This window comes from Dreissena polymorpha, chromosome 5 (genome assembly GCF_020536995.1).
Source record: "Dreissena polymorpha isolate Duluth1 chromosome 5, UMN_Dpol_1.0, whole genome shotgun sequence".
Classification (NCBI taxonomy): domain Eukaryota; kingdom Metazoa; phylum Mollusca; class Bivalvia; order Myida; family Dreissenidae; genus Dreissena; species Dreissena polymorpha.
This window is the reverse complement of record NC_068359.1, coordinates 100,440,421-100,467,050: the sequence shown is the minus strand read 5'-3', so window position 1 is coordinate 100,467,050 and position 26,630 is coordinate 100,440,421. Positions and strand designations below refer to the sequence as shown.

The window sequence follows — 26,630 nt, the reverse complement described above, 5'->3', positions numbered from 1 at the left end:
GTCAGTAATGATATGAGCCGTTCTCTGTGAAAAGGTGTGCGTAAAGTGTCGTCCGAGATAAGCATGTGAAGTCATGCTCATCTATCTAGGATCTGCGTCCAGATCGCGGCGCCAGGTGTTTTTAGTCCGCCTTCTCTTCTTTTTCTCTAGGGGAGTTCCAGGTGATAAATTGCCTTGTCCTGCTAAATGCATGCTTGCAAATTGTATAGCTTATCCTTCGTCATCGTTTCTGAAGGATGTTTTCTACAACGGGCTGCTGCATTGTTTTTCATAATTCTTCGTTGGTGTTCTTGTGTGATAAGCGGATCTTAAGGACGTTCCTGATGCAGGAGTTGGTGAAGACCTTGATTTGTATTGGTGACAGTAGATCACCGTGTCCTGTTCCATTTCCATTGAGAACTATTGGCTTCACGATGGTAGACAGTGAACATATGCAAATCGCGCTTGATCCTTAGATGTTCGTCAGCTGATGGAAGGCTGCTCGTGCTTTACTGATGCGTGTTATGTGTTCTGCAACCGGTCCTCCATGGTTTACATGGTGCCGAGATAGGTGAAGCTGGCCATCTCCTCCAGCGCATCGCCATGGACCGTGATTCGTGTGCCGTAGGATGCGTTGGTCATGCACACCTTGCTCTTCCCTCTGTTGATGATAAGGCCCAGTGTCCAAGTTGTATTCTACTCCTGCATCTGCTGTTGGGTGTGGGAGAGAAGATCCAGATCATCGGCAACGTCAATGCCGTCCAACTCTTTCCGATGTATTCCGTTCCTAGTCCATCGAGGTATTCACGACCCAGTCTATGCTCAGTAGGAACTTGAAAGATGTAGGTAAGCATCCTTTCCTTATTCCGGTCCTCATTAGCTCGGCTGTTTTCGGAGAAAATCCTAGGTATTGTCATAGCCAGCTCGTCGTCCGCCGTCCGCGTAGTGCAAAAACCTTAACATTTTGTTAAGGTTTTGAACATTGGCTCTAGAATCAAAGTGCTTCAACCTACAACTTTGAAACTTGATATGTAGCTGCACCATGATGAGTTCTACATGCCACACTCATTTTTGGGTCACTAGGTCAAAGGTCAAGGTGACCTATAAAAAACATTATGAGAAGCTTCCATTTATTCAAAACTGCACCCGCAGCCGAGCGTGGCATCCGTTATGCGGTGCTCTTGTTTTGAATTCGTCAGTGAGATTTGTGCCATGAACAATTCAAGACCAACGCCTTAAGGCATCGCTTAAAAGGGGGCAAGCACGAGTGCTTCCAACCAAATATATTTATATATTAACATGTATGTATAGATCGTTGCTCCAGCTGGTGACGCACAATCGGACAAGTTTGGTTCCCCCATAAGAACGCTACTCTTAAGGGAGTGCATTCCTGGGGGGGGGGGGGATAATTACGGTGGCACTAAGGTGACATCACCACTTCAAAAAAAAGACAGGAAAACAGAAATTGTGTTTTCCGCTCCAAAAAAAAGACAGGAAAACAGAAAATGTGTTTCCCGCTCCAAAAAAGACGGTTTTTTTATTTATTATATTATTCTTTGTCAATGCTAAATGCATGCGGTTCTGAGAAAACTGGGCTTAATGCATGCGCATAAAGTGTCGTCCCAGATTAGCATGTGCAGTCCACAGGGACGACACTTTCCGCTTTTATGGTATTTTTAGTTTCAAGGAAGTCCCTCCTAACCGAAAATCAAGTTTAGGCGCAAAGTGTCGTCCCTGATTAGCCTGTGCGGACTGCACAGGCTAATCTGGGATGACACTTTACGCACATGCATTAAGCCCAGTTTTCTCAGAACCGCATGCATTTAGCCCAGTTTTCTCAGAACAAGGCTCGAATGATGGACACAAAGAATGACTAACAAAGAATTACGTTATTAATGATTGACTGTATGATGGATTAAATGAATGTTTGACTGAATGAATGGCTGAATAAATGATTTACTGCATGATTTGATTTTCTGAATGAATGATTGCATGAATAATTTTCTGAATGAAAACTGACTGACTGAATGATAGACTGAATGAATTATTCAATAAATGAACGACTGTGTCACTATAATTGATGGATTGAATGAATACTGACTGAATGCATGATGGACTGAATGAAAACTGACTTACTGAATGATTTCCTGAATCAATTTACTGAATGAATGATTGACTGAATGAATACAGACATAATGAATGATTGACTGAATAAATACTGACTGCGTATTTGATTTACTGAATAATTGACTAAATCCATGAAATAAGTTATCATCTCACAAGAGAAGTATTAACTGTATACATCAACGTCTTTTAATTAATCAATTGCTTAAAAACAATTCTGTGTGTATTGCAATTCCAAAACAAACGTCGTAAAAAATAGTCCTGTATAGTATTCTCCCTCATAAACCTCAACAAGAAAGACAGACAAATTACAAACATCAGAATTGTTTTATTGACTGGGCTTACAAAAATATAATAAATTACTAAAAACTTGCATAATTACTTGCATAATTTCAATAATATATATAAATAAATATTATTGAACATACATTGATGAACAACTACACCTCAACCTTGCAGCAGTTTCTTCTTTCAAGATGGTCTCATGATGAATTCAGTACATAAATAAGTATGTCCAATGATTGGCAATCTGAATTATAGTTTACCATGTTATGGTGACAAATGTTCAAATAATTTCTTTAGGAAAAAACAAATCAAATATGAAGATCAAGAATATTTGTAGGATATATGCTTATGAATCATCATAGTTTAATGAAAGTTGAACAACTTCAACAATAACATTTAAATTTGCATACAAATACAGATATACATATTATTTCTTCAACAAATATGCAACACTCTTAAATATTTCTACAAACAGATGCTACTGTAAGTTCAACTGCCAGCAGAAAGGGAGCTTCAATATTTTCAACATTATATAATCATTCAATATAACATTTTTATGGTGCTTAATTGAAACCATGTATTTCAGTAATTTTAATTGTAAGATATTTAAGTTAACAAATCTACTGAAAATAATATAACATAAATAAGGATTCCTTATACTGGACAAATATTACATTATCACTGTCTCAACTATGTACAAAAACATTGAAAGTTTTGAGTATAAAACTTGTGTAACAGATCAAGAAACCTTAAGGCTTAACACTTCAATGTTATTGTTTCAATCAGTCGCAAAAGAAAAATCCAGGACACATATCACCCTTAATTTTCCTTGCTGAAATGTTGCGACACAGTTCCAGTTAATAACCCAGATTCACCCAGATACATAATCACACAATGAATTCATCATCACTCAGGCTACATAAATAACCGCCGTGTTCTTTAGTGTCAGAGTTGCCTCCCTTGCGTGCTCTCTTTGACTGGCACAGCTCATTCAGTTGTCTGATCATGCTGTCCTTCTTCTGCAGCTGATTTGTGAGCTGGTTGATGCGCTGTTCCATCTGTCGGAAGTCCTCCTCCGTAGGGGCATTTGACTCCTGGAATCAATCAATCAATCAGCCAAGCAATAAAGAAATACAGCAATCAATCAACCAATCAATCAATCAATGTCTCAAGCAGATAGATATAAATTCCTCTGCTGTTTTGAGGAAATCAAGAAATTAATAAATTTCCTAAAAACTTAAAAATCAAAAAATCATTAGTTATTGTTTGTTAATCAGTTAATGAACAATAATTGCAATGTAAACAATACTAAGTCAATCATGCAACAAATGAATTCATTATCAATGAATTATTGCATTCTTGTTAATAATTCAATATCATTAATCTGATGATCACTGAGGACTGTTGAAAGTAAGTGAGCCGTTCTCTGTGAAAAAAGGGGGTTTAATGCATGTGCATAAAGTTTCGTCCCTGATTAGCCTGTGTGGACTGCACAGGCTAATCTAGGACAACACTCAATACACATGCATTAAACCCCCTTTTCACAGAGCATGGCCAAAATTAAGGTCACATGATTTTAGCTGTGTCATACAAAAATGGGTTTTATGCCATTTGCAGCCAGCATAGCTTCAAAATAGTTCATTTGCACAGTTATGTCAGGATTTACACGGTCCCTATTTGAGATCATGAACTGTGCATGACTTAAACCTGGACAGTGTAGCACCTGACCAGACCCTGCAAAAGTGCAGGCTGAACTGGAGCTATACTTTTTATAAAGGCATTAAAATAATTTTCGAATCATGCTGCTCAAATATGAATCATCCAACATCCAAATTGGGCCTACTAAAATGCAAATGCAGCAATTACACAAGTACCAGTTTGAAGATCGCTAGTGATCTTTTTATCCATAAGAAAAAAGTCAAGTCATACTTTTAATGTTCATTTACGGGTACCATAGTTAAACATTCGAATTGTAAACACAAATGTGATGAAAAGAATATAAGTCAGTATTTTAAACAGGAATTTAAAACAGGAATTTAATTGAAACATACAAATATTAACCTCTTTCAATTTTTAGTCGGTTAATTGTCCAATTAGCAGGAAACATATTGAGATCAACAGCAATTTAAAGTCCTTTCACTGAAAATCAAATGTGTCTTGTCCTGAGAAAACTGGGCTTAATTCATATGCGTAAAGTGTCGTCCCAGATAAGCATGTGCAGTCCGCACAGGCTAATCAGGGACAACACTTTCCGCCTAAACTTGATTTTCGGTAAGGATGGACTTCCTTGAAACTAAAAATACCATTAAAGCGGAAAGTGTCGTCCCTGATTAACCTGTGCGGACTGCACAGGCTAATCTTAGACGACTCTTTACACACATGCATTATGCCCAGTTTTGTCAGAACAAGATACAAATGTAAAAAAGAGCCTCTTTCTGGGAAAATCTTGGCCTAAAATTAGCCTGTGTACTCCAGATAGGCTAATCAGGGACTACGCTTTCCGATTTTATCTGCTTACCCGCTCATTGTTGGCTACCCGAGCGTGATCCCTGGCAATGGTTAGAAGAAGCTCCCGCTCTGACTCCTGCAGCAATGATGTCAAGGTTGCCATGGTTTCACCAACCATTAGTCGCTCATTCACCTGCAAAAAGCAGCAAAGGGGTGGTTATTATATTGGAGGCAGAGTAATAGTTTGCTGGATTACTAGTTATGTTTCTACTGATGTAATTGATCCGGGTTCTGAGAAAACTGGGCTTAATGCATATGCGTAAAGTGCCGTCTTAGATTAGCCTGTGCAGTCTGCACAGGCTAATCTGGGACAACGCTTTCCGCCTAAATTTGATTTTTGCTAAGAAGGGACTTCCTTCGAACAAAAAAATACCATAAAAGCGGAAAATGTCTGCACAGGCTAATCTGGGACGACACTTTACACACAATGTCATGCATTATGCCCAGTTTTCTCAGAAAGCGACTCAATTGATCCAGTTGGCAAACACATGACTCAATAAATAATACTAATATTTTAATAAAGAAATATTTTAAATCCAAAAATGCACAGTTTAACAAAATGTTATCTAAGTTGTAAGTTTTGTGAAAGGCACCAATTAAAAACAATAAGGACATATTACTGAAAGACAATCGTAGATTGTTGCATTTGATCAATAAGTTTGCTAAAATTAAACTGCCTTGATAATACAGATAACTCATATAAATTGATATAATATAAGAAAAGTACTCATTATAATAATAATAATAATGATTATGTAATTTTTCTTCAAGAATAATTTCTGACACGAGAGTTAACATATAAAATGCATACAAATCTGTATTTGTGTAACTTAAATACTGGTGTAAACTTAAACTCAATAATGAATTGAGGTAACGTTATATTGTAAGATGTATTTCATATGATAATGACTTTAACTGTCTAATAAATTAAGTGTATTGCAATAATCGAGCTGATGAATTGAGCTTCAGTCATATTGTCTGAACATTAGAAACTTAACTAATTGCATTTTTAAAGAGAAAGAGTAACGCTTACTTCAATGATTAAATCCCCTTTCTGCAGGTGACTCTGAGACTCTATCAAGGCAGACAGTTCTGTAGAGATTTCCATAATTGTAACCATGGAAACAGATTTTACTGGCGAACCATGGCCACTGGAAACCGGCTTGAAAGCGCTGTTTGGTGAACCAAGTTTTGCATAGCTGCCTTTAGGACTTAACAAAGCAGAATTATCTTTTCCAGAAATGTACGGAAATGGCAAGACAACCTCACATTCGATCAAGCGAATATTGTCCGTGATGTTGAAATTATCGGGTAAAAGTACACGTACTGCACACAGATTATAATTCTGTAATAACTGAAACAAGCTGGGTTTTCTAAGCTGTGGTAAACTGCTTTCAGACTTGGACAAACCTTGGTATTTCCAGCTACCTGGCAATGTGTTAGCTACAGGCGCACTTTCATGTTTCACAGTTTCTATTGGCACAATGTGTCTATCACCACCGAGCAAATCCTTCAAGGATCCGGTAAACTTTGGTTGAGACTTTGAGAGGTAGTTATTTGACAATTTCGGGTCACAAGTTTTGCCGATAAGGTTAAGGCCTTGGGCCATAGATATAGACTTCCCTTTTGACTTTAGATTGTCCCCCACACTGCTATACTGTTCACACTTGATCACAGACGGTTCAGACAACTGATGATGCAGTCTTTGATTACTACTCCTGATCTTCGGTTCAGAGCTTGTTAAATCAAGTTCAGTAACTCTGCTTTCAGATTTTTTCACATGTTTATTGTTATTTGTATCACACTCAGTCCTCGAAGGAAGTTGCTGGCCGCGGTAATGAAGTTCTGTTTCCATGTTATCATCTCGATAATTTTCAGGGTATTGGAAATTTTCTTCAGTTTCGACAACCGTATACGGCTCATTTTCAAATGTACCAGGATGATTTTCCAACCAGGACCTAGTATGAGCATGAGAATCTTTCAAATACTTTTTGCTTGGTTGTGCCAGTTTAAAACTTGCAAAATTATCTCCCTTGTATATATTTGTAGGCTGTTGCTGTTTGCAGTTATCTCCCTTCTGAGAATGCCTTTTAAAGAGACTGTGAGCGGACTGTTGCAATGATTTGGCGTAACTCGAGGTTGACAGTGTTTCATGGTCAGGATCCGTAGTTATGTACCCTGAATCAATTGTGCTTTGGGAGGTGAGAGTAGTCTGCCCTGATTCACTTAGTCTTCCACCAGGGGGGATAACCATGCTCTGGTCATGTGACCCAAATGAGCCAGACTTGCGTAGATTATTTGACACATCATTCCCATAATGTCTGTGCTGGGAAACATGACTGCTCCCCGCATTATTGCACACAGGCTGGGGGTGTTGAGGACTAGCCCACATAATATCAGATCTGTTACCCACAAACAATTCACTAACCTCTCTATCAGAAGGTGTGGCGCTTACACCCCCAGATCGCATCTCCACTGAGTTCCCACGCACTGATGCACTGTTACTGGAATTTGGACTTGTGCCACTGCTTTCACTACTAATGCTCACCCGACTCTTGACAATGTCTGTCATGTGTCTCTTCTTCTCATGAACATCACCTGGAGTTTGGGGTAGGCATCTTTTGGGTTTCATGGGAGCTGGCCCTTGGGGCACTTGACTATCCACAACACTCATTGCCAAATGCTGAAGGGATGAATAGTGTGCAGACTTTTTTCCAGCCTTATTTATGAAGTCCGGTGTATGCTTGTTCACATTGATACACTGATCTTGTTTCAAAGCATCCATATCATCCAAAGCTTTACCTTTAACTGGTATCAGGCCTGGATTCGTCTTTTGGATTTCTCGATATTTCCTCATATGTTTCATCATCTGGGAACCAGTGAAATCGGGAACCACAGATTCAGTTTTGGTGGGTGGGGAATACTGGTCAGCCATGGGTTTTTTCTGACCAACCAAAGAAAATGTACATCCTTCAGTCAAGTCCCCAAGCGATTTGGTTTTCACAACCGGCTGTTTTGTTTCTGGGGATTGTACTGACCCATCTACTGAATCATTTACATGTTTTTCTGGTTTGTCACTTGGTGGATTTTTCCCTATTATTCCTTCCATTGACCTATGCCTTTGACCTTTGTTACTATTGCTTTGGTTGCCTGGGAAACCATTTGTGCTTGGTTTCTGTATTGTGGCATAAGTCACATCAGACCCAACAGACGGTTTCCTAGGATCACTCTGTTGTCTGTTTACTGTTCGGTTATGGTTGGAATACTGACTACTCTCTGGTACTTTACCTTTAATGTCAAGGTCATTTCGTTCATTCAAAATTTGCCCTTCAAATTGCATTTTATTTGCATTGGATACATGGCCAATAGAACTATTTGATGCCACAGTGTTTCTAACATCTGAGTTTTTCCTTACAGCCTTTGGAGAACTAGTCACTGGTTTCACGGCACTCATTATTGGCTGATTTAATTCCTGTTTAAAACCAGTTTGGTATGTATCCAGTCCAAATTTGTCTTTGTTTACTTTCTCACTGTTAGCACTACTCATTTGACCTGGATTTTTAACAACATTCCCGACAGTATAAGTTTGTTTGGCATTTCTAGCAGCACTGTTCGACCATGTCCCTTCACTTTGACCAAATATACCTTGACCTTTAAGCACTCTCTGACCACTTTCTCCATTGGTCTGAGGTAAATTTCCAACAGGGTTCAACAGGCTTTTATTATAAGAAGTCTGGAAATTGTCACCATGGCCCGCATGTTTATCTTGATGGTTCCTTTTGTCAAGTTGCGGGGGATTAACCCCAAGTCTAACGGGTCTTGATCCCCTGTGATTATTGTTTTCCGAATCAAGGTCACTTCCAGCATCCACATCCACTAACCGGAAAGGAAATGGAGGCGAGGGACCTAGGGTTTTATGACCTTGACCCCTGGGTCTGTGACCTTCACTGCTGGTCTGAAATCCAAATGTTTCACCTTCATTATGGTTTTCATGAATTACTGCACCTTTCCCTTTGGAGTGATGTCCCTTGTGACTGTGACTGACATTCCCACCCATTTTGTTGTTGTTGTTATTGTTAATTTCACCATCAATTTCAGGTCGTATATCAAAACTGCTCAAAGATTTCTGACGAGAATTTGGTTTCAAAGGGCCAGGCAGAAAATTGTCCTCAAAAGGGTAAGAGGTGTATACATTCTGTGGAGGCTGTTTTGTGCAGCCATTTTCCTGCTGAATTGTTTGGTTACAATCCACATCCTCACCAATGGTCGATAAATTGGACAGTGAATTCTGATTTGTCAAAGGCTGGGGGACTCTCGAATTCTGATTGGCTGCTTCTGATGGTGATTTCTCAGGAGGTAAAGTGAGGTCGACTGTAAGTCTTTTGAACTAAAACACAAAAAGGTCAGAATTTTTTTCAAGTCAATCTACAGATCTGTTTTTCATGTCTTTAAAAAAAAAAATGTTTTTCTTCGTTTTTTTTTTACATTCCCCATTCCCAATAGAATATGCACAAATCTGATCTAATCTCAATTGGACATTCTTTTTTAAGTTATTTTTGTCAAAAATAGGTAACAGAGAATATGACAAAATTGTTGCAATACCTATTGCAAACTCAATTATTTTTACAGCGAATATGATTGACTTTATCAAACATGATATAAATCTAAAACTAGAAAACCAACTAAATTTAAGGGTCAGAACAAAAAATAAGAGTCTTAAAAGGAAGCAATTTTCTATATTTAAGCCTTAGGAGTCTGATTAGAGCTGCATCATGCGAAAATGGGTCTTATGTCATATGAAGCTTGTGTAGCTCCAGCCAGGCCTGCACATCCCTACAGTCTGGTCTGAAGCTAACCTGTCTGCTGTCAAGTAACATTTTGTGGGCTCATTAGCAGTAAGGGAAGCTCCTGACCAGATAGTACCAAGGTGCAGGCTGTTCTGAAGCTACCCTGGCTGCATATGGCATAAGACCCATTCTCTCATGATGCAGGTCATACTAAAAATCTAACATAGATACAACAATTTCATGATTTACAACTCAAAGCATTTGAAACAGGAGAAACAACTCAAGCTAGTGGGAAAGCCTGATTATCTGCCCTCACTTTGGATTTCTCTGAAGTAAAGTATGATTATCTTCCCTTACTATGAGGAAGTAAAGCCTGATTATCTCCCCTTACTATGTGGCAGTAAATCCAGAATATATTCACTTACTATGGGGTAGTAGAGTATGATTGTCTTCCTTTACTACGGAGTAGGACTATCTGCCCTTACTATGGTGTAGTAAAGTTTGATTATCCTCCCTTACTATAGGGTAGTAAAGCATGATTATTTTCCTTTACTATGGTTAGTAAAGCATGATTATATGCCCGTACTATGGGGTACGATGATCTGCCCTTACTATGGGGCAGTGAAGCACGATTATCTGCCCTTACTATGGGTTAATAAAGCATGACTATCTGCCCTTACTCAGGTGTAGTAAAGTATGATTATCCTCCCTTACTATGGGGTAGTAAGAATGATTATCTGCCCGTACTATGGGATAGGATGATCTGCCCTTACTATGGGGCAGTGAAGCATGATTATCTGCCCTTACTATGGGGCAGTGAAGCATGATTATCTGCCCTTACTATGGGGCAGTGAAGCATGATTATCTGCCCTTACTATGGGGTGGTAAAGCCTGATTATCTGCCCTTACAATTGGGTTGGATTTCTTGGTTAGTGTGTCGTTGCCCCTGCTATGGGTGTCAGCACTGCTGAGGTTGGACCAGGAGGCAGCCTTGAGCATCTGAAAGGGCAAAGAGACATCATCATTTATTATTGTGAAATTGTCATTTAAGATTGTGATAGTGTCATTTAATAGTTTGATATCATCATTTAATATTGTGATATTATTGTCATATATTTTATATCATCATTTAATATTGTGATATCATTGTTTAATATTGTGAAGAATCATTATTTAAATCATGGATTGATAAAGCATCAGTTATCCCTTACATTGTTTAGATGTGTACAAACTTAATACACTCTAAATTTCCAATTGTGTGGGACATTAATCGTTGTTGATTTCATGGGTTGATCAATTACCTATTTTCACACAAAAACATCAGAAAATGAATGAAAAAATTCCCCATTTAAAAAAAATTAGAATCATGAATTTAAATGTCCATGAAAGTCTTTTTTGGGGGAAAAAACTGAACAAGGGACAAAATTGTCACAAAACCAGGTTTTCAATTTGAATAAAAGTCTGATAAAGGGAGACAACTAAAACTGAACAGATTTTTTATAATTAACCCCCTTTGTTTCAAATTAAATCTATTTTTAGCAGTGGTGACCTTGACCTTGGAGATATTGACGTAATTCTTTCGTGCCACACACCGTCTAATGGACGTGAACAAATGTGCCAAATGATTTTAAAATCTCACAATGAACGACAAAGTTATGGCCCGAACAAGCTTGTTCCGCCCGCACGCCGACATTCGCCAATCTAATAACCAGTTTTTTCCTTCGGAAAACCTGGTTAAAAATGGCATGTCAATGAATATTAATGTTTACATATACATAAATGATGTTTTAATGCAATATGTTGTCTTATATTGGTTTATTTTTTGTGCCAACAAGTAAAAATCCATCTATATATCGAGGGGTTAAAGCCAGAACGTGATAACTCCATTTTTCAAATAGTGGAGAAAAACGCAAAATTAAGGTTTGACAGACTACAACTTTTAAATGAATATGAATATCAGCGTAATATTTGGTTATAATATAGGTAATAGTATTGTTATGACATTGTAAACATATTATATGATTGCATACAATATTTTAATGCTTTTGTATTCAAAATAGCACTTACTGCATTCTGGCATAAACGTAAAACATATATATTTTCAGAGTACAACTGTGTTAAGTGCACTTGGTGCTATTTTGCATAAGAATTGAACAATGCTTTTCCTATGCCATACAGGACTTAGTGCCATTAAAGCATAACAGCCTTGTGCTATGCATCTATTTTACGAGACTAAACGAAACATGTGCACTTAAAACAAGTTTATTTTAATAATTATAATGGTAATTCTTTTTGTAGAAGTACATACTTATTTTCTTTTGCATTCTAGATTTGAACAGGACATGCAAATGTGTCTCCAACCTTAACAATGGAAGAAAGTTAAGATTCAGATATTCTATTCCACATCTGCATCTTATCTATCTTCTATTGTATCTGGGTCTTGAATATTCTTGAAATACTGGTGATATTCTGAAGGAATTATCCCTTCAGAGCGAAGTGATGGCAGGTCTTTCTTCTTTGTTGCTGTTATTGTAAGTTTGGAATCTACAAGGGTTGTATGTCACATTTTATAGAAAGTCCTTTGATAGAGGATTTGATTTGATTTTATAGAGGATATGAGTTTACCACACTGAAAACTGGTATCATCAAAACTGCACTTAAAAAACACACACCTGTATCACAATTGTAGTTTTATCAATTTTTTTTTGTCCATATAATCTTTTGTCCACTTACATTTACAACATTTGGCGGCATTACAGTTTAAGCTACATGCTTGATATAAAAAGCGTCATAGTTTTTCATAGGCACTACAACATATGGAGTTCTCTTTGGTGTAACCCTCACAATTGGTTCCCCATTAGTAAATATACCAATGTAAATTTCTTTGCTCATTCAATGGAAGCAGGTTCACTATCACACTCCATCTGGGTATGTCCACTTTCTAAATACTTTTGTTCAATGGTGTCTATGTTTTTACATTTTTCAATGCAACAGTAATAACCTAATTTCGATTTTGACCACTACAACAGTCAGAATAAAAACAGACATTCTTTACTGTGATGGGAAGGGATTTCATGTAAGTCAAAAGACAGGTTCCCACTTCACAGCCGCATTTTCCTTCAGTTTCGTTCCACAATAAACATGTCAAACTTGTGTTTTGTAAACAGTAAAAGAAAATATTGAAACTTTTTCTTTTTCTTTTATAATAAACTTGGCTCACACGAGAACATGGAATCAGTAAAACAGCCTCTAGATCAAATCTTATTTTACCATCTTAGTGGGAGAATAATGTCTTTTAGATAAGCACCAATGAAGGCATATTCTCCCTATCTAATTACAAATTAGCACAATAGTTTGTGTATTCCTGTTTAAATAAACAAGATGCAATAATTCCTTAACAAGGAAAGGGCTTCATATTTTGTTTTTACCTTAAAATATATGCACACATGGCTTATGCTTAAATGATTTAAGTGCACTTAAATCCTTTTGGCACATGTTTTTCCTCTCAATATGTATGAAAACTTATTGTGCCAAAATGACTTAAGTGCACTTGAAGCATTCTGGCATACACCAGATTTGTCGATAAGCACTTAGTGCACCTTGGTTCTTTTGGATGACCTATGTTGTATTCAAGATGTGATTCCAGGGAATAGTGCATATTGTAGAGCGTTGGAATAACTCTATGAAAGTGCAAAAAAGTGATTTTTGATAAAAAGTGCACTTATCACGTTCTGGCTTTAACCCCTCGATATTTCAAAATTTTGGCTGAAATTTTTTAATCTGAATATGAACTGGACCTTTGAGACAGGTGTTGCATGCAACATTTTGTTTTTTTATAAAGAACATTTGTTCAAAATCCATCAATCTATTGCAAGTCTATTGCTGAGACAGAAACTTTGACCTTTGAGCTCTAAGTGTGACCTTGACCTTTGAGCTCTAAGAGTTACCAAGGGAAATAGGTTTTATACTGACATTGCATGTTGTGAGTATGGACAGTTGTGCAAAGTCAATTTTTAAATTATGAATATTTGGCCAAGTAATGGCTGAGACTTGAAAAGAAGGAAAGACATACAGACAGACTGATATACTGTTTGACTGCTATATGCCGTCATATTGGAAGGGGTATAACAAACGGTATTAATGGAAGCAGTGACAAATGCTAAAGTTTACTCATTTGCTGTCACATAAGTGAAACAGACATGGTAAAGGTCATTATGTTTGTATGAGTTCACAGATTTTAGCAGATTTTGAAGAACATAAAGTATATCAGAAATATTCTAAACATCTAATATTAACATCTTATAATGTTAATATTGCTGTATTTTCCCCTCAATATATATGACTGTTTTTAATTATTGGAATCAGGTTATCAAAATAATCAAATAGAAAATCTATAAACAGGTTCTTTTTAACAAGCAATTGAACATCCCTGTAGAAAAGGATTGTTAAATGCATGTGCTTAAATTGTCCTTGCAAATTGGCCTGTGCAGTCTACACATGCTAATCAGTGACAACACATATATCGTTTAATTGTTTTTTTTTAAGGAAACATAAACCAAGCTAGGTTGAAAGTGTCATTCTTGATTAGCCTGTATGAACTTCACAGGCTTATTTGGGGCATCTATTTCCCATGCATTATGGCAAAATTTTCCCAGAGCACAGATAAAAATAAAATATGGAAAGAGGTACATGGAGACAGAAGACACAAAGACAGCAATTAAAAAACAAAGACCTAAGATGTTATATTTATTATTATTATTTATTACCAATATATTAACTGAAAATAACTATTAGTTGAAAAGGTTTGAATGAAAACCGATATTTTCATTATTTTTTATAATCACATGCGCTACTTTCTATACAAACCTTTAATTAACTGACACTATATATAAATATATATATATATATATATCAGGGATCATATTTTTTTCGGTTTTGTCGGTCCTAGACCGATTGGGGTCATTAAAGACCGATTGAAAATCCCAAACAGTCGGTCCGATTCTGTTTGCTATTAAAATTCCCATGTCATGAAATCGATTACACAGTGTACATGCTAACACATCCTAATGACATTCTTATCTCGATTAGGTGTGATAACCATTCGCTGAAGTCTCTAAACCGGTCAAGACCGGTTTATTGCGTGTCAGACCAGGAATCAAAAGCTTGTGAACAGCGGATTAAAAACGCATCCGAAAAGACGCGTCTGAATGCACGCGCTGTAACTAAACAAAACATGCCGATACATTTTCCACCAGCGTAATAATCCGGTAATTAATATGAATGAAAGTCGCGGATCTGATCGACAGAACAGCCGAAAGTTATTTTTATGGGCGGAACTTCACATAAAATAGTACACAAGAAAAATAATATACATTGAATAAATCTTTAGTAAAACCGATTTAAAATCGGAATAATTCGTGTACTTTATACTTTGTTGTTGAATAACTCACGACCGGAAAATTAGATGCGTGGTTTCAAATGCTTCGCTCTCGTGATTAAATCCCTACGCATCTTAACTATCGGCCGTGGGTTATTTGACAACAAATTATTTATTAAATATTTGGTTGTTGTCAGTAGCCAACCTACGCACAGACATTTGTTTGGTTCAGCGCATGTTTGTAAGCTATTATCGAGTCGACAACAATTAAAAAAATCGGTATAGACTTACACAGATTAATAATATTGACAACGATGAAAATAGTCTGATTTATTATAAAACAGCACACGAAACAACAATGAAATACAAAATGATAAAACCAGTTGAGAAAACACGTTCCGTTTAAAAAAATGCCTAAGGAAATTTTACTTGTACATGTATTATACCACCTTCATGAATGGCAAAATCAATGGTATATATTTTAACGTATTTTGTCATGATTTCGGATATACATTTTTGGATACTTTTCCCCATTTATATCCGGACCGATTGATGTTGCGGGAAAATATGATCCCTGATATATATATATATATATATATATATTATTTATCTAACTTTAACATTATTTGAGGCAAACCTTAATGCAATTGACTTCTTTGTAAATTGGCAAAAGCAATTAAAATACTAGGAATGATTACTATTGCTAGATAGCCAAGATTTAGAAAGCAAAACTGGGAATAATTATGTGTGTTATGTATGTATAGGAGTTTCCTCCCTTTAACATTTAAACAGGACTATGGTGGGTGAAGAATGGTGAATATAAATACATGTTTAAGCAAATATTCTTATGTTATTACCCACAAATGAAATTTATAATTATTTATTATTATTGTTAAAACAAATTAACACTAAATAAATAACTTGTATTATCATTATTTTTGGTGGACATTAAAACAAATAGAATAAATATTACCGGTAAAAGCTGAAAAAATGAGGCAAACAAAACTCCCTAAATTTAGAACACACAACAGGAGACATGACTAAACTTTTTAATTGTACTTGTATATATTTGCTTCAACATGTTTTACTAATGACTATGGTCTACAAAAGCAAGGACAGAAACATGATACCTTCCAAGAAAACGAACTCTGCAAATGGCAACATACAATGCTATATACATCACATAACATTACATACACTGGAATATACAATGTACATACTAAGCCATGCATTATTTACGCTGACATGTATACAGCTCAAATCCCGAAATATCAGTGATTCAACATAATTATGAATACAAACAAATATATTCATGAACACATACATTCACATTAACAAACATAGCTCACATGCACATTAAACTAATAAAAAATGCGTTAATAATAATTAAAATCATTACAACCCAAATGTAAGTTTGTCTGAGTTTTAATTTCACCTAGGTTGTCCCCGTTAGTTCATAGTTAAGCTTCGCATTTAGATTTTACCATAATGACAACTCGGGGCCTTTTACATTTTTTGTTTCGCAGAAAAAAAGCAAGTCACACTATTTGACATTATTGCATTAACAAAACATCCACATCAAGAGGCCCATGAGGGCCTGAATCACTCTATTGGCTGGAATCAATAGGGCTCAAGCCCTTGATAGTATGAACAATCTGAGTAAGTTTTAAACAAACAGACCCAAAATGGGAAATTCATCGCATAAACAAGAAGAAACATAAAATTTAAACTTCAAATGGCTCCTTTTCAACAATAAGTTGGATGAATTTTCTTCACTCTCAATGGGGTTCTGGCCCTTGATGAAATAAAACATCAGTTGAAGTTTCAAAAGGATAGAAATTTATATGTAAACAAACAAGAAATGTGTTTGTCGGAAACACTATGTCCCCTTCTGCGCCGCTTTGATTTTTTTTTTACCTTTGACCTTGAAGGATGACCTTGACCTTTCACCACTCAAAATGTGCAGCTCCATGAGATACACATGCATACCAAATATGAAGTTGCTATCTTCAATATTGCAAAAGTTATGGCAAAATGTTAAAGATTTTCATTTTTTTTACCTTTGACCTTGAAGGATGACCTTGACATTGACCATTCACCAGGCAAAATGTGCAGCTCCATGAGATACACTTGCATGCCAAATATGAAGTTGCTATCTTCAATATTGCAAAAGTTATGGCAAAATGTTAAAGATTTTCTTTTTTTTCTCTACTACAAGGGGAAATAATTCTGGACTTATAACTCTGATATTGCTCATTTTCAATAGGGTTTGACTCATCATTCAGATAAAGACACTGTGAAAGTTGGGAAATGATTGGATGAAAACTGTGGACTTTATTGCGTAAACAAGCCTTATTTCACAATTTTCTCAAATTCAAGGGGAGATAATTCTGGACTTTTTACTCTGATGTAACCCATTTTCAATAGGGCTCGAGTCCTCATTAATATCAACACACTGAACAAGTTTGATAAGAATCGGATGAAAAATGTGGACTTTATCGGATAAACAAGAGAAAGTCTAACACACACACACACAGACAGACAAGACAGACTGACACCATGCCATCCCATTCGCTCTTCTGGCCTATGGCCAGTAGAGCTTATAAAAAGGGGAGCCAATTGCAAATACAGGCTTTTCACAGTTTAAATGCAAGGTAACATTTTTAACTGCAGATGTCTCGTAAAAAGTTTATGTTAACTCTTTCAGTGCTGGAACCAAATTTTTAAGGTCTTTGCAAACAGTTTGGATCCAGATGAGACGCCACAGAACGTGGCGTCTCATCAGGATCCAAACTGTTTGCTATTCTTATAGTATTCTTTGAAAAAAAATCGAAGAAAATGCTAATTTTAGAAATTCAGCAGACAACATTTTAGCAGATAACAAATTTCCCAGCATGCAAAGGGTTAACTATTATTTTGAAAAAGAGACGTTTCACAAAACTGTTTCTGATCTGAACTGTTTTGCATTATCGAAAGGTAATCTGCACAAAATATCAATAAACACCATGCAATCATGCGGTTAAATACTGAACTCTAATATTTACAAAAGGAGAGATTAAAACATGCCTAAGGATGATTAGTTTTTCTACTTAAAAACATGTGCAAAGAGATTTACCAATTCAATGCTCTACCAAATAAAATTAAGTTACATGAGATTAGTTTAAAGAGCATCACAAATAAAGAAACCAAACTCTTTCAATAAATAAAATGACATCTTTTTTATTTGTACCGGGGGTATTTGTTGTTCTACTTTAGAAGAGCAATTAATGTTAGGGAATACAATTAAAATATATCATATAAGCTGCGCTCTTTAAAAAATGGACTTTATGCATGTATTGCCCCTAGATTAGAATGTGCAGTCTGCAGAGGTTTATCAGGGACAACACTTCCCCTTCATGGTTCTAGTGCCTAAAGGAAGTCTCTTCTTAGCAATCAAACAGTTTAGGCAGAAAGTGTTGTACCTCATTAGCCTGTGCAGACTTGAGACGGTACTGTACTCAAATGCATTAAGCCCCATTTAACAAAGCGAGACTCAATATGTTACAATGCATACCAACCATACTTGTACCACATCAAGACTAAGATATGTTCACTAAATGACAAAGTGTGTTTCACAACAAAATGTGAGGACAAAAAACACCATAAGATATATCACCAAAATGTATTGCTGATTGAAAGCTGCCATTTAGTACAAACTGAAACTTTATTTGTATTTCTATGTGTTTAATTGTCTATCTGATTTTTGTTATTCAACATTTGTTAATGTGTTATAATTAAGACAATCAAAGGAAAACAAGAAACCGTCGGAGACGGGTGATGCTCCCCAAATTTTTTTTTGTCACAATATTGCACTATATATTCAGATAAAAGGAAACGTCTAGTAGTTGGAGGGACAAGAATTGCACTATATGTACAGTTAATGGAAAATTTCAAAGGGCCATAACTCTGTGAAAAATCATCCGACCAGAACCAGCTAATAATATGCACATCTCCTCTTGGTAGTGAAGTTTCCGATAAAGTTTAATTGAATTCCGGTCATTAATTGCTGAGAAATAGCACGGACAAAAATTGTGTACGGACGGACGCACGCACGGACGGACGAAGCGGCGACTATATGCTCCCACCAAATTTTTTTTGAAGGAGCATAAAAAGAGTGATTTAACCAGGCACAGATAATAAAGTCTGTGAAAGTGCAAACAATCTATGAGGAAATCGTACTAGGAAATGGTTTTACTATACAGCTTTATATGGCAAGGCAAAGTCTTTGAAAAATTTACAAAATAATTTGTTTAAACAAATTTCAATTGATACAATATAATCTCGATACCGGTACTAGTAAATCAAGTTAAACACCAAAAGTCCAATAAAAATAAATATGTTTGATTTGTCTGTTATAAATACGCAGAAACTATTTCAATGAATTTATTATTAGTTTATTACCAGTTGTTACGTGTCGGAAGGCAATTATTCTAATGTAATCCAAGCAAGACAAATATCAACAAAACAAAAAGGCTGCTCTAAATGGATTATGCAATATGCATGGCCACAATATGACAAGAATGTTGAATGTTACTTTTTGTGAGAGAAAGTTGTTAAAGGTGTCAAAGAAATCACAGCTTGATATTCATGACAAATGACTGTCCTTCAATAATTAACCCTGCCAGCAACCGATAAAGCAACTTTAAATCCAGTAAAAAGACAGTCATAAAAGATCCTCTAACAAAATTTGTTAATAAATGGCAGCTTTAAATCCATGCAATGTGCTGACGAGCTGTATAACTAATTCAGCATTTTTGCAAGCCTTTACCTGTTTTGAAGAGGATTTGGGTTTCCGTATCAGCAGGAGACATTTGTCCTCGGCTTTCGTTTGGTCAAAACATTTCAGAACATTGTCAGAGTCCTTCAAGAAGGTATGGACTGTAAAACAGAACATAGCCTTTGAGATTAGGGTGATAAACCAAACATGGCGTTTCAGGGTAGAGTGAAAAACAAAATATAGCATTTTCAAGTGGGCTGTAAAACAGAATGATGTATTAAAGAGTGGACTTTAAAACACAACAGAACAAGATGCGTTTGTGAAACACAATGTCCCCCTATATGATGTTTGACCTTGTAGGATGACCTTGACCTTGTGAAGGATGACCTTGACCTTGACCTTTCACCACTCAAAATGTGCAGCTCCATGAGATACACATGCATGCCAAATATCAAGTTGCTATCTTCAATATTGCAAAAGTATTCATAAAATAAGCGATTTGGGCCGCATATATTTGACCTCTGACCTTCAAGGATGACCTTGACCTCGACCTTTCACCACTCAAAATGTGCAGCTCCATGAGATGCACATGCATGACAAATATCAAGTTGCTATCTTCAATATTGCAAAAGTATTTATAAAATAAGCGATTTGGGCCACATATATTTGACCTCTGACCTTGAAGGATGACCTTGACCTTGACCTTTCACCACTCAAAATGTGCAGCTCCATGAGATACACATGCATGCCAAATATCAAGTTGCTATCTTCAATATTGCAAAAGTATTCATAAAATGAGCGATTTTGGCCACATATATTTGACCTCTGACCTTGAAGGATGACCTTGACCTTGACCTTTCACCACTCAAAATGTGCAGCTTCATGAGATACACATGCATGCCAAATATGAAGTTGCTATCTTCATTTTAGCAAAAGTTATTGCAAAATGTTAAAGTTGGCGCAAACAGACAGACCAACAGACAGACCAACAGACAGGGCAAAAACAATATGTCCCCCACTACTATAGTGGGGGACATAAAAATTCAAAGAGGACTGTAAAACAGAACATAGCATGTTAGAGTGGACTGTAAAACAGAACATAGCATTTTAGAGTGGACTGTAAAACAGAACATAGCATTTTAGAGTAGACTGTAAAACAAACATAGCATTTAGAATGGGCTGTTAAACAAACATAGCATTTAGAATGGGCTGTACAACAGAACATAGCAAATTGTAAGAGTGGACTGTAAATCAGAACATTATATGCATATCATTTAATAGTTGACTGTAAAACAGATCACATTATTTCAGAGTGGATTGTAATATAAAGCAAAGCATTTCAGAAAAAAAACTGTGAATCCAAACATATAGCCTTTTTAAGTAGGCAGTAACACTCAACAAAATATCACATTTGTAATGTAATCCAAAGTAATTTAACTCTTTCAGTGCTGGAACCGAATTTTGAAGGCCTTTGCAAACAGTTTGGATCCAGAGAACATGGCGTCTCATCAGGTTCCAAACTGTTTGCTATTCTGATAGTATTCTTTGAAACAAATCAAAGAAAATGCTAATTTTAGAAATTCAGCAGACGACATTTTAGCAGACAACAAATTTCCCAGCATGCAAAGGGTTAACATGTCACTCACTGTGGCCAAAGCTAGAGCCAATAGCATGTATTGGCTTTATGTATGTATTTTGCTGATAAGAAATTTAACAATGTCACTCACTGTGGCCAAAGCTAGACCCGATGGCAAGCGTGTATTTTGATGATGACTTCCGTTTGGTCTCCTCAGAGCCTTGCCCCAGCGAGATCACGTTCTTGGTAACTTTCTTAGCCTTGTCCTCATCTGTCACATACACAGCTCCACATTTCACCTGAAACAAACAAGGCCACATTTTAAACAGTTTAAAATAGTAAATGTTTATTTAATCCTTTTTCACTAAGCAGCAAAGTGAAAATGGCTACATAAACCAGCATAAAACCAGAAAAGGTTGTGGGTAATTCTGTTTGCTGCTCATCAGTATCTACCAGTAAAGTTAAAAAAATTTAAAAATAAATAAAAAGCATTGTGATTAAAAAACTTTTGAATTAAACAACTTATGTTTTTGACAGTTTTAACCTGTTCCCACTTAAAAACAATTAACGTAAAATGGATATGTGCAAACAGTACAAAACCAGAACAGCCTGCAAGTAACTCTCTGTTCAGGTTTTATGCTGTTTGCTGCTCATCAGTATCTTATAAGGTTTGGAGGTCAAGCCTATAAAACTTGAATATAGTAAGAAAGGTCTTTAATTAAATATAACTTTCTAAGGGACTCCAAATGCGTGAAAATACGTGTCAAAGTTTTAAAGGGTTAAAAAGTGAATGTTTAGGTAATGTTATTGGTTGCTACCAACCCTTGATTGCATTAAAAACTTTGGAAATTACACTGCCTAATGAATTTCCTCAAATATATATGTGTTTAATTTTTTTCTTTAAAATAAAATGCATGTTCTTTTCATTATTCATAATTTCATGGTACCTGTTTGTTGTTCCTTAGTAGTTAATATGAAGGGATTTACTACAAAGTAGTTAGCTTTGACTGACAGTAAGTCAATAATCTGTTCTGACAAACACATGGCATGCCATAGATTAATAAAACAATGGTAACTTCATCAAAACTACAACTTAAATCATAATATTGTCTATAATAATGTATAACTAATTGCTATAAATGTATGTTTCAAGCTGCAAATTATGGGTTCTTAAATGTGTTAATTTATGACTAAATCAATGTCCTGAGACAACTGTTATGTTATAGTCATGTGCACCATACACTTATTTATGTCTGACCAATAATAAATGATTTTGTCACCAGTTCTTTATCAACACATAAACGTACATCTACATGACAGCTGCATATTGCATGCTGGTTTTATCTCGTTTTAATATAAAATACCAGATGCAACAGCTTGGCATTAAGGTTTTACAACACACGTTTTATACAGCTATTTGCTATATAAACTAATACATTAAAATAGCATTATAATTATTAGTTTATGACAAAAACATATGTCACATAACTCATTACAAATAAAAGCATTACATACATTGATTTGAAAAAACCTGTACATAAATTATTAAAAACAATTCAATGTTTTGTTTAACACTTATTTTAAAGATATGTCTTATTGTCTTATTGAAAAGTTTGTATTATATGTTTAACCCATTTATTCCTAACGTCTAGAAAAAAGGCCTTGCCAAACAGCATAGACCCAGATGAGACGCCGCATGATGAGGTGTCTCATCAGGGTCTGTGCTGTTTGCTTAAAGGAATTTCTGTAAGAAATATTCTAAATATAGGAATAAATATACTAGACATCCCTAACTTTGGAAATAAATTGATCCAATTTAGAAGGATGGGAGAGTCCACTAGGCATAAATGGGTTAAAAACCTTCTTAAACTTAAATAATGGTAACACAAACAATAAAGTTCGGTACATACCACCTGATTGGCTAATTGCATTTTGAGCTTAAATGATCATTCACAATACACAATAATTATGAACTAAATTTTATATTAACATTCAAAATCCAATATAAAATCTTACAACAACAAAAAACACATAGACAAACAATTGAGTATTCCTAATTTGTAATTTTCAAATTTGAAAAAATGCTAATAAAGTCAATAACTCCATACTGTGTTTAATCTTTATCAATCCTAATCCCATTAAGTACATGTAGTACATTGGCATAAGGGCAGATCTAATAGTTTGTGTTATTTAAGTGAATTATTTTAGCTTGATTTCACCTAATACAGGATTTCAAATCGGTAAGCAGAATAATTAAACGCAGTCTGAATGACGTATGTTTATAACTGGCCATTAAAAACAGATTCCCTTCAGGCCTTTTCAATTATCTTTAGCACTTATGCATTAATTCAACCAAACACAAACATCCAAATAATATTATTTGTGGTTCACTTATTTTCATGGAAAATCAAATGTCTAACAAACATTTAACCCTTTCAGTGCGGGAACCGAATTTTGAAGGCCTTTGCAAACAGTTTGGATCCTGATGAGACGCCACAAAACGTGGCGTCTCATCAGGATCCAAACTGTTTGCTATTCTGATAGTATTCTTTGAAAAAAATCGAAGAAAATGCTAATTTTATAAATTCAGCAGACGACATTTTAGCAGAAGACAAATTACCCAGCATGCAAAGGGTTAATGCCACATCAATACTCAAAATCAACAAACATTTTGTGAAATATTTCGTAAAATAAAGTTAGCCCATAAAATATAAGTTTTTTCTTATAGCATAGCCAAAATTTCAACATTAGATGTGAAGTACAAAGTGCTCGTTTTTATTTTTTGTGTCACATTATATATATTCCATGTGAATTTCCCCAAACAATATCAAAGACAAAGCTGATCTCGCAGTGGCTTGTAAATGTTCAGTTATCATTGTGGGAAATTGACATGGAATATGCCAGACCACATCTAGCTTTGAAATTTTAGGTTTTGCTATTAAGGAACACTGATTCACTTATTTATTTTAAGATATAATTGTTGTTTTTTAGTTTTAATGTGGCTTTAAAGTATTAGAAGTCTTATCTATAAATTAAAAAAAAACACACAAATTTAAGATCCAACAAAAATGCCAGATTGTATGAATCCAAATATTTTTATGTCATTTAAATCAAGAGTATACAAATAAGTTCAAGTACCTAACAAACTGTTTTTAGTTTTATGTTTCTAATCCTTGAACATTTTCAGAAATTCCTCAAATCATCAACACTCAAGGTCATTAATTAGTTTTCATAAAATAAAATAAAAAATCACAACTAAAAGTGCAATAAAGAATATTTAAGTGACAACATTAGCTGGTATTTATCATAAAACAACAGAACACGAGAAAATTAAGTGCCTTATTACTGTTGTTTTTTGTTTGTTTATGAACTCATGCACACACCTGAATTAAAGTCAGATCAGTTCCACCACTCAATCAATCAAATGCAACAACATGACAGGAGTCTTGATAATGTGAACAGGACTGTAATGTCAACAAGACAAGTAAGTAACTGAACAATACAATACATGTATAATAAGATGTATACTGGATCATAACACAATATGAACAAGAACATCATAGATTTCAGTAATCACTTAAACATTGAAGTGTAATATCAACAGTATTTCCTCAAAATGATATATATTGAGCATGTGTTCAATAATGCAGATCAAAACAATCATACAAAATCTTTTAGAAGAAAATATTCTATGGTATAATAAGATTTTTTGTTAACATTCTGGTGTACATAAATATTGTGTATTTGTCTTTTGGTAAGTTACAGTCTATTATAAGACACCACATTTGAGTTTACCGTTTCATCAGTAAAGCTTGGACTATTCACAGACTGGTCAGTGGATGTTGTCCTGTGTGTACAGTCCTCACCAACGTGATTGGGTAAACCAGTCAACTTTTGGGAGCAGGCAATGACCCAAACCATTCTAAGCAAATAATCCTCTCCTTTCTTAGCGAATAATCGCCTCTCCTTTCTTAGCAAATATTCCTAAATGTTAACAGCCAATCTTAAATGTGTGCATTCTAGGTTACTTGTTCTTGTACACAAATAACTTATTCCAAGCAAAGCTGGGCAATAAATCCGGACCTGTGCTGAATGATGAATTATGTACATTTGGTAAGGATACACAACCGTTAATTCTATCCATTCTGCTACTTAATTCGCAAACAAATAGTATATTATTAAAGGTTAAAAACTTGAAAATATTTTTCATAATTAAAATAACAACATCATTGACATTATCACAATGAAATCCTAGAATAACAAGACCCTTCTGTGTCTCATTTAAATCATCGAATGGTCTACAAAGAGAACTTTGCCATTTTACCACTCTGAACTAAGAACAGAAAAACAATATTATTATATCCCTGAATGTTTTCAAACAATTATTGCTACACAGCATTCCATGTGGGGTTCATCTCTCTCAGTGAATACATAAACACTCACTACAACATTTTAGTTCATGGTTTATTCCAGTCCTAATTATGATAAGCCATTATGGGGAAGCATGTTATCATACTGACCCCTCCCTACACATCACAACCAATTACCAACGCCATAAAGTTGAACACCAGTGGCACACAATAATTACCATCGTCATACAAAAACACACAACTGCAGCAATCTCCACGCAGAGTTGTCCTCTAGCAGAGTTGTCTGTCTTTGCTCTCACATACAACCTCTGCCATCACAAGAAAATCCTACCAGATTTGGTAGGATTTTCTTTATCTTTAAAGTACATGCCTTATATTGTGAAAAGTAGTAAAAATGTTATTTCATATTTTGAAAATAGTGTATACAATTAGGTTCATACTAAAAAAAAAATTACCTAAATTCCAAAAAGAGCAAAAATAATAACAATAAATTATTGTAGCACGACTGGCTAGGCTATCATCAGTTCATCAAGAGGTAGGTTATAATGATTAGGCAGGGATTTGATCCAGCTATGCTGGTTCCAGTCAAATCTCTGCACAGAAGTTGAAACTGTAGAAACAATAACTGCCGGGCTCTGGAAAAATCGATCTTATTGCATGTGTGTAAGTGTTTCCCTGATTAGCCTATGCAGTCCACACAGGCTAATCATGGACAAAAATTTCTGGACTAAACTGGATTTTCGCTATAAAGATACTTCATATAAATGAAAAATGTCATTTATGCAGAAAGTGTTGTTCCTGACTAGCTGTGCAAACTGCACAGGCTATTTTGGGATGACACTTGACACACATGAATTAAGCACTGCTC

General features: G+C 35.4%; 1 protein-coding gene across 9 annotated transcripts in view; it reads right to left on the bottom strand.

Annotated features, from left to right (window-relative positions):
• Window positions 1–2,416: 2,416 nt before the first annotated feature.
• Window positions 2,417–26,630, bottom strand: part of LOC127880777 (uncharacterized) — an 88,687-nt gene continuing 64,473 nt past the window's right edge. For 5 of the 9 annotated variants that reach the window (XM_052428175.1, XM_052428173.1, XM_052428172.1 and 2 more), the window contains exons 4-10: window positions 21,544–21,691; window positions 19,868–19,977; window positions 16,191–16,208; window positions 10,593–10,682; window positions 5,930–9,283; window positions 4,907–5,029; window positions 2,417–3,482 (exon numbers count right to left, since the gene is read on the bottom strand). In XM_052428175.1, coding sequence (XP_052284135.1) covers window positions 3,276–3,482; window positions 4,907–5,029; window positions 5,930–9,283; window positions 10,593–10,682; window positions 16,191–16,208; window positions 19,868–19,977; window positions 21,544–21,691 — 4,050 coding nt within the window. In that variant the 3' untranslated portion in view covers window positions 2,417–3,275. The remainder of the gene's footprint in view (window positions 3,483–4,906; window positions 5,030–5,929; window positions 9,284–10,592; window positions 10,683–16,190; window positions 16,209–19,867; window positions 19,978–21,543; window positions 21,692–26,630) is intronic. The other 4 variants (XM_052428177.1, XM_052428178.1, XM_052428179.1 and 1 more) reach the window with 1 other exon arrangement.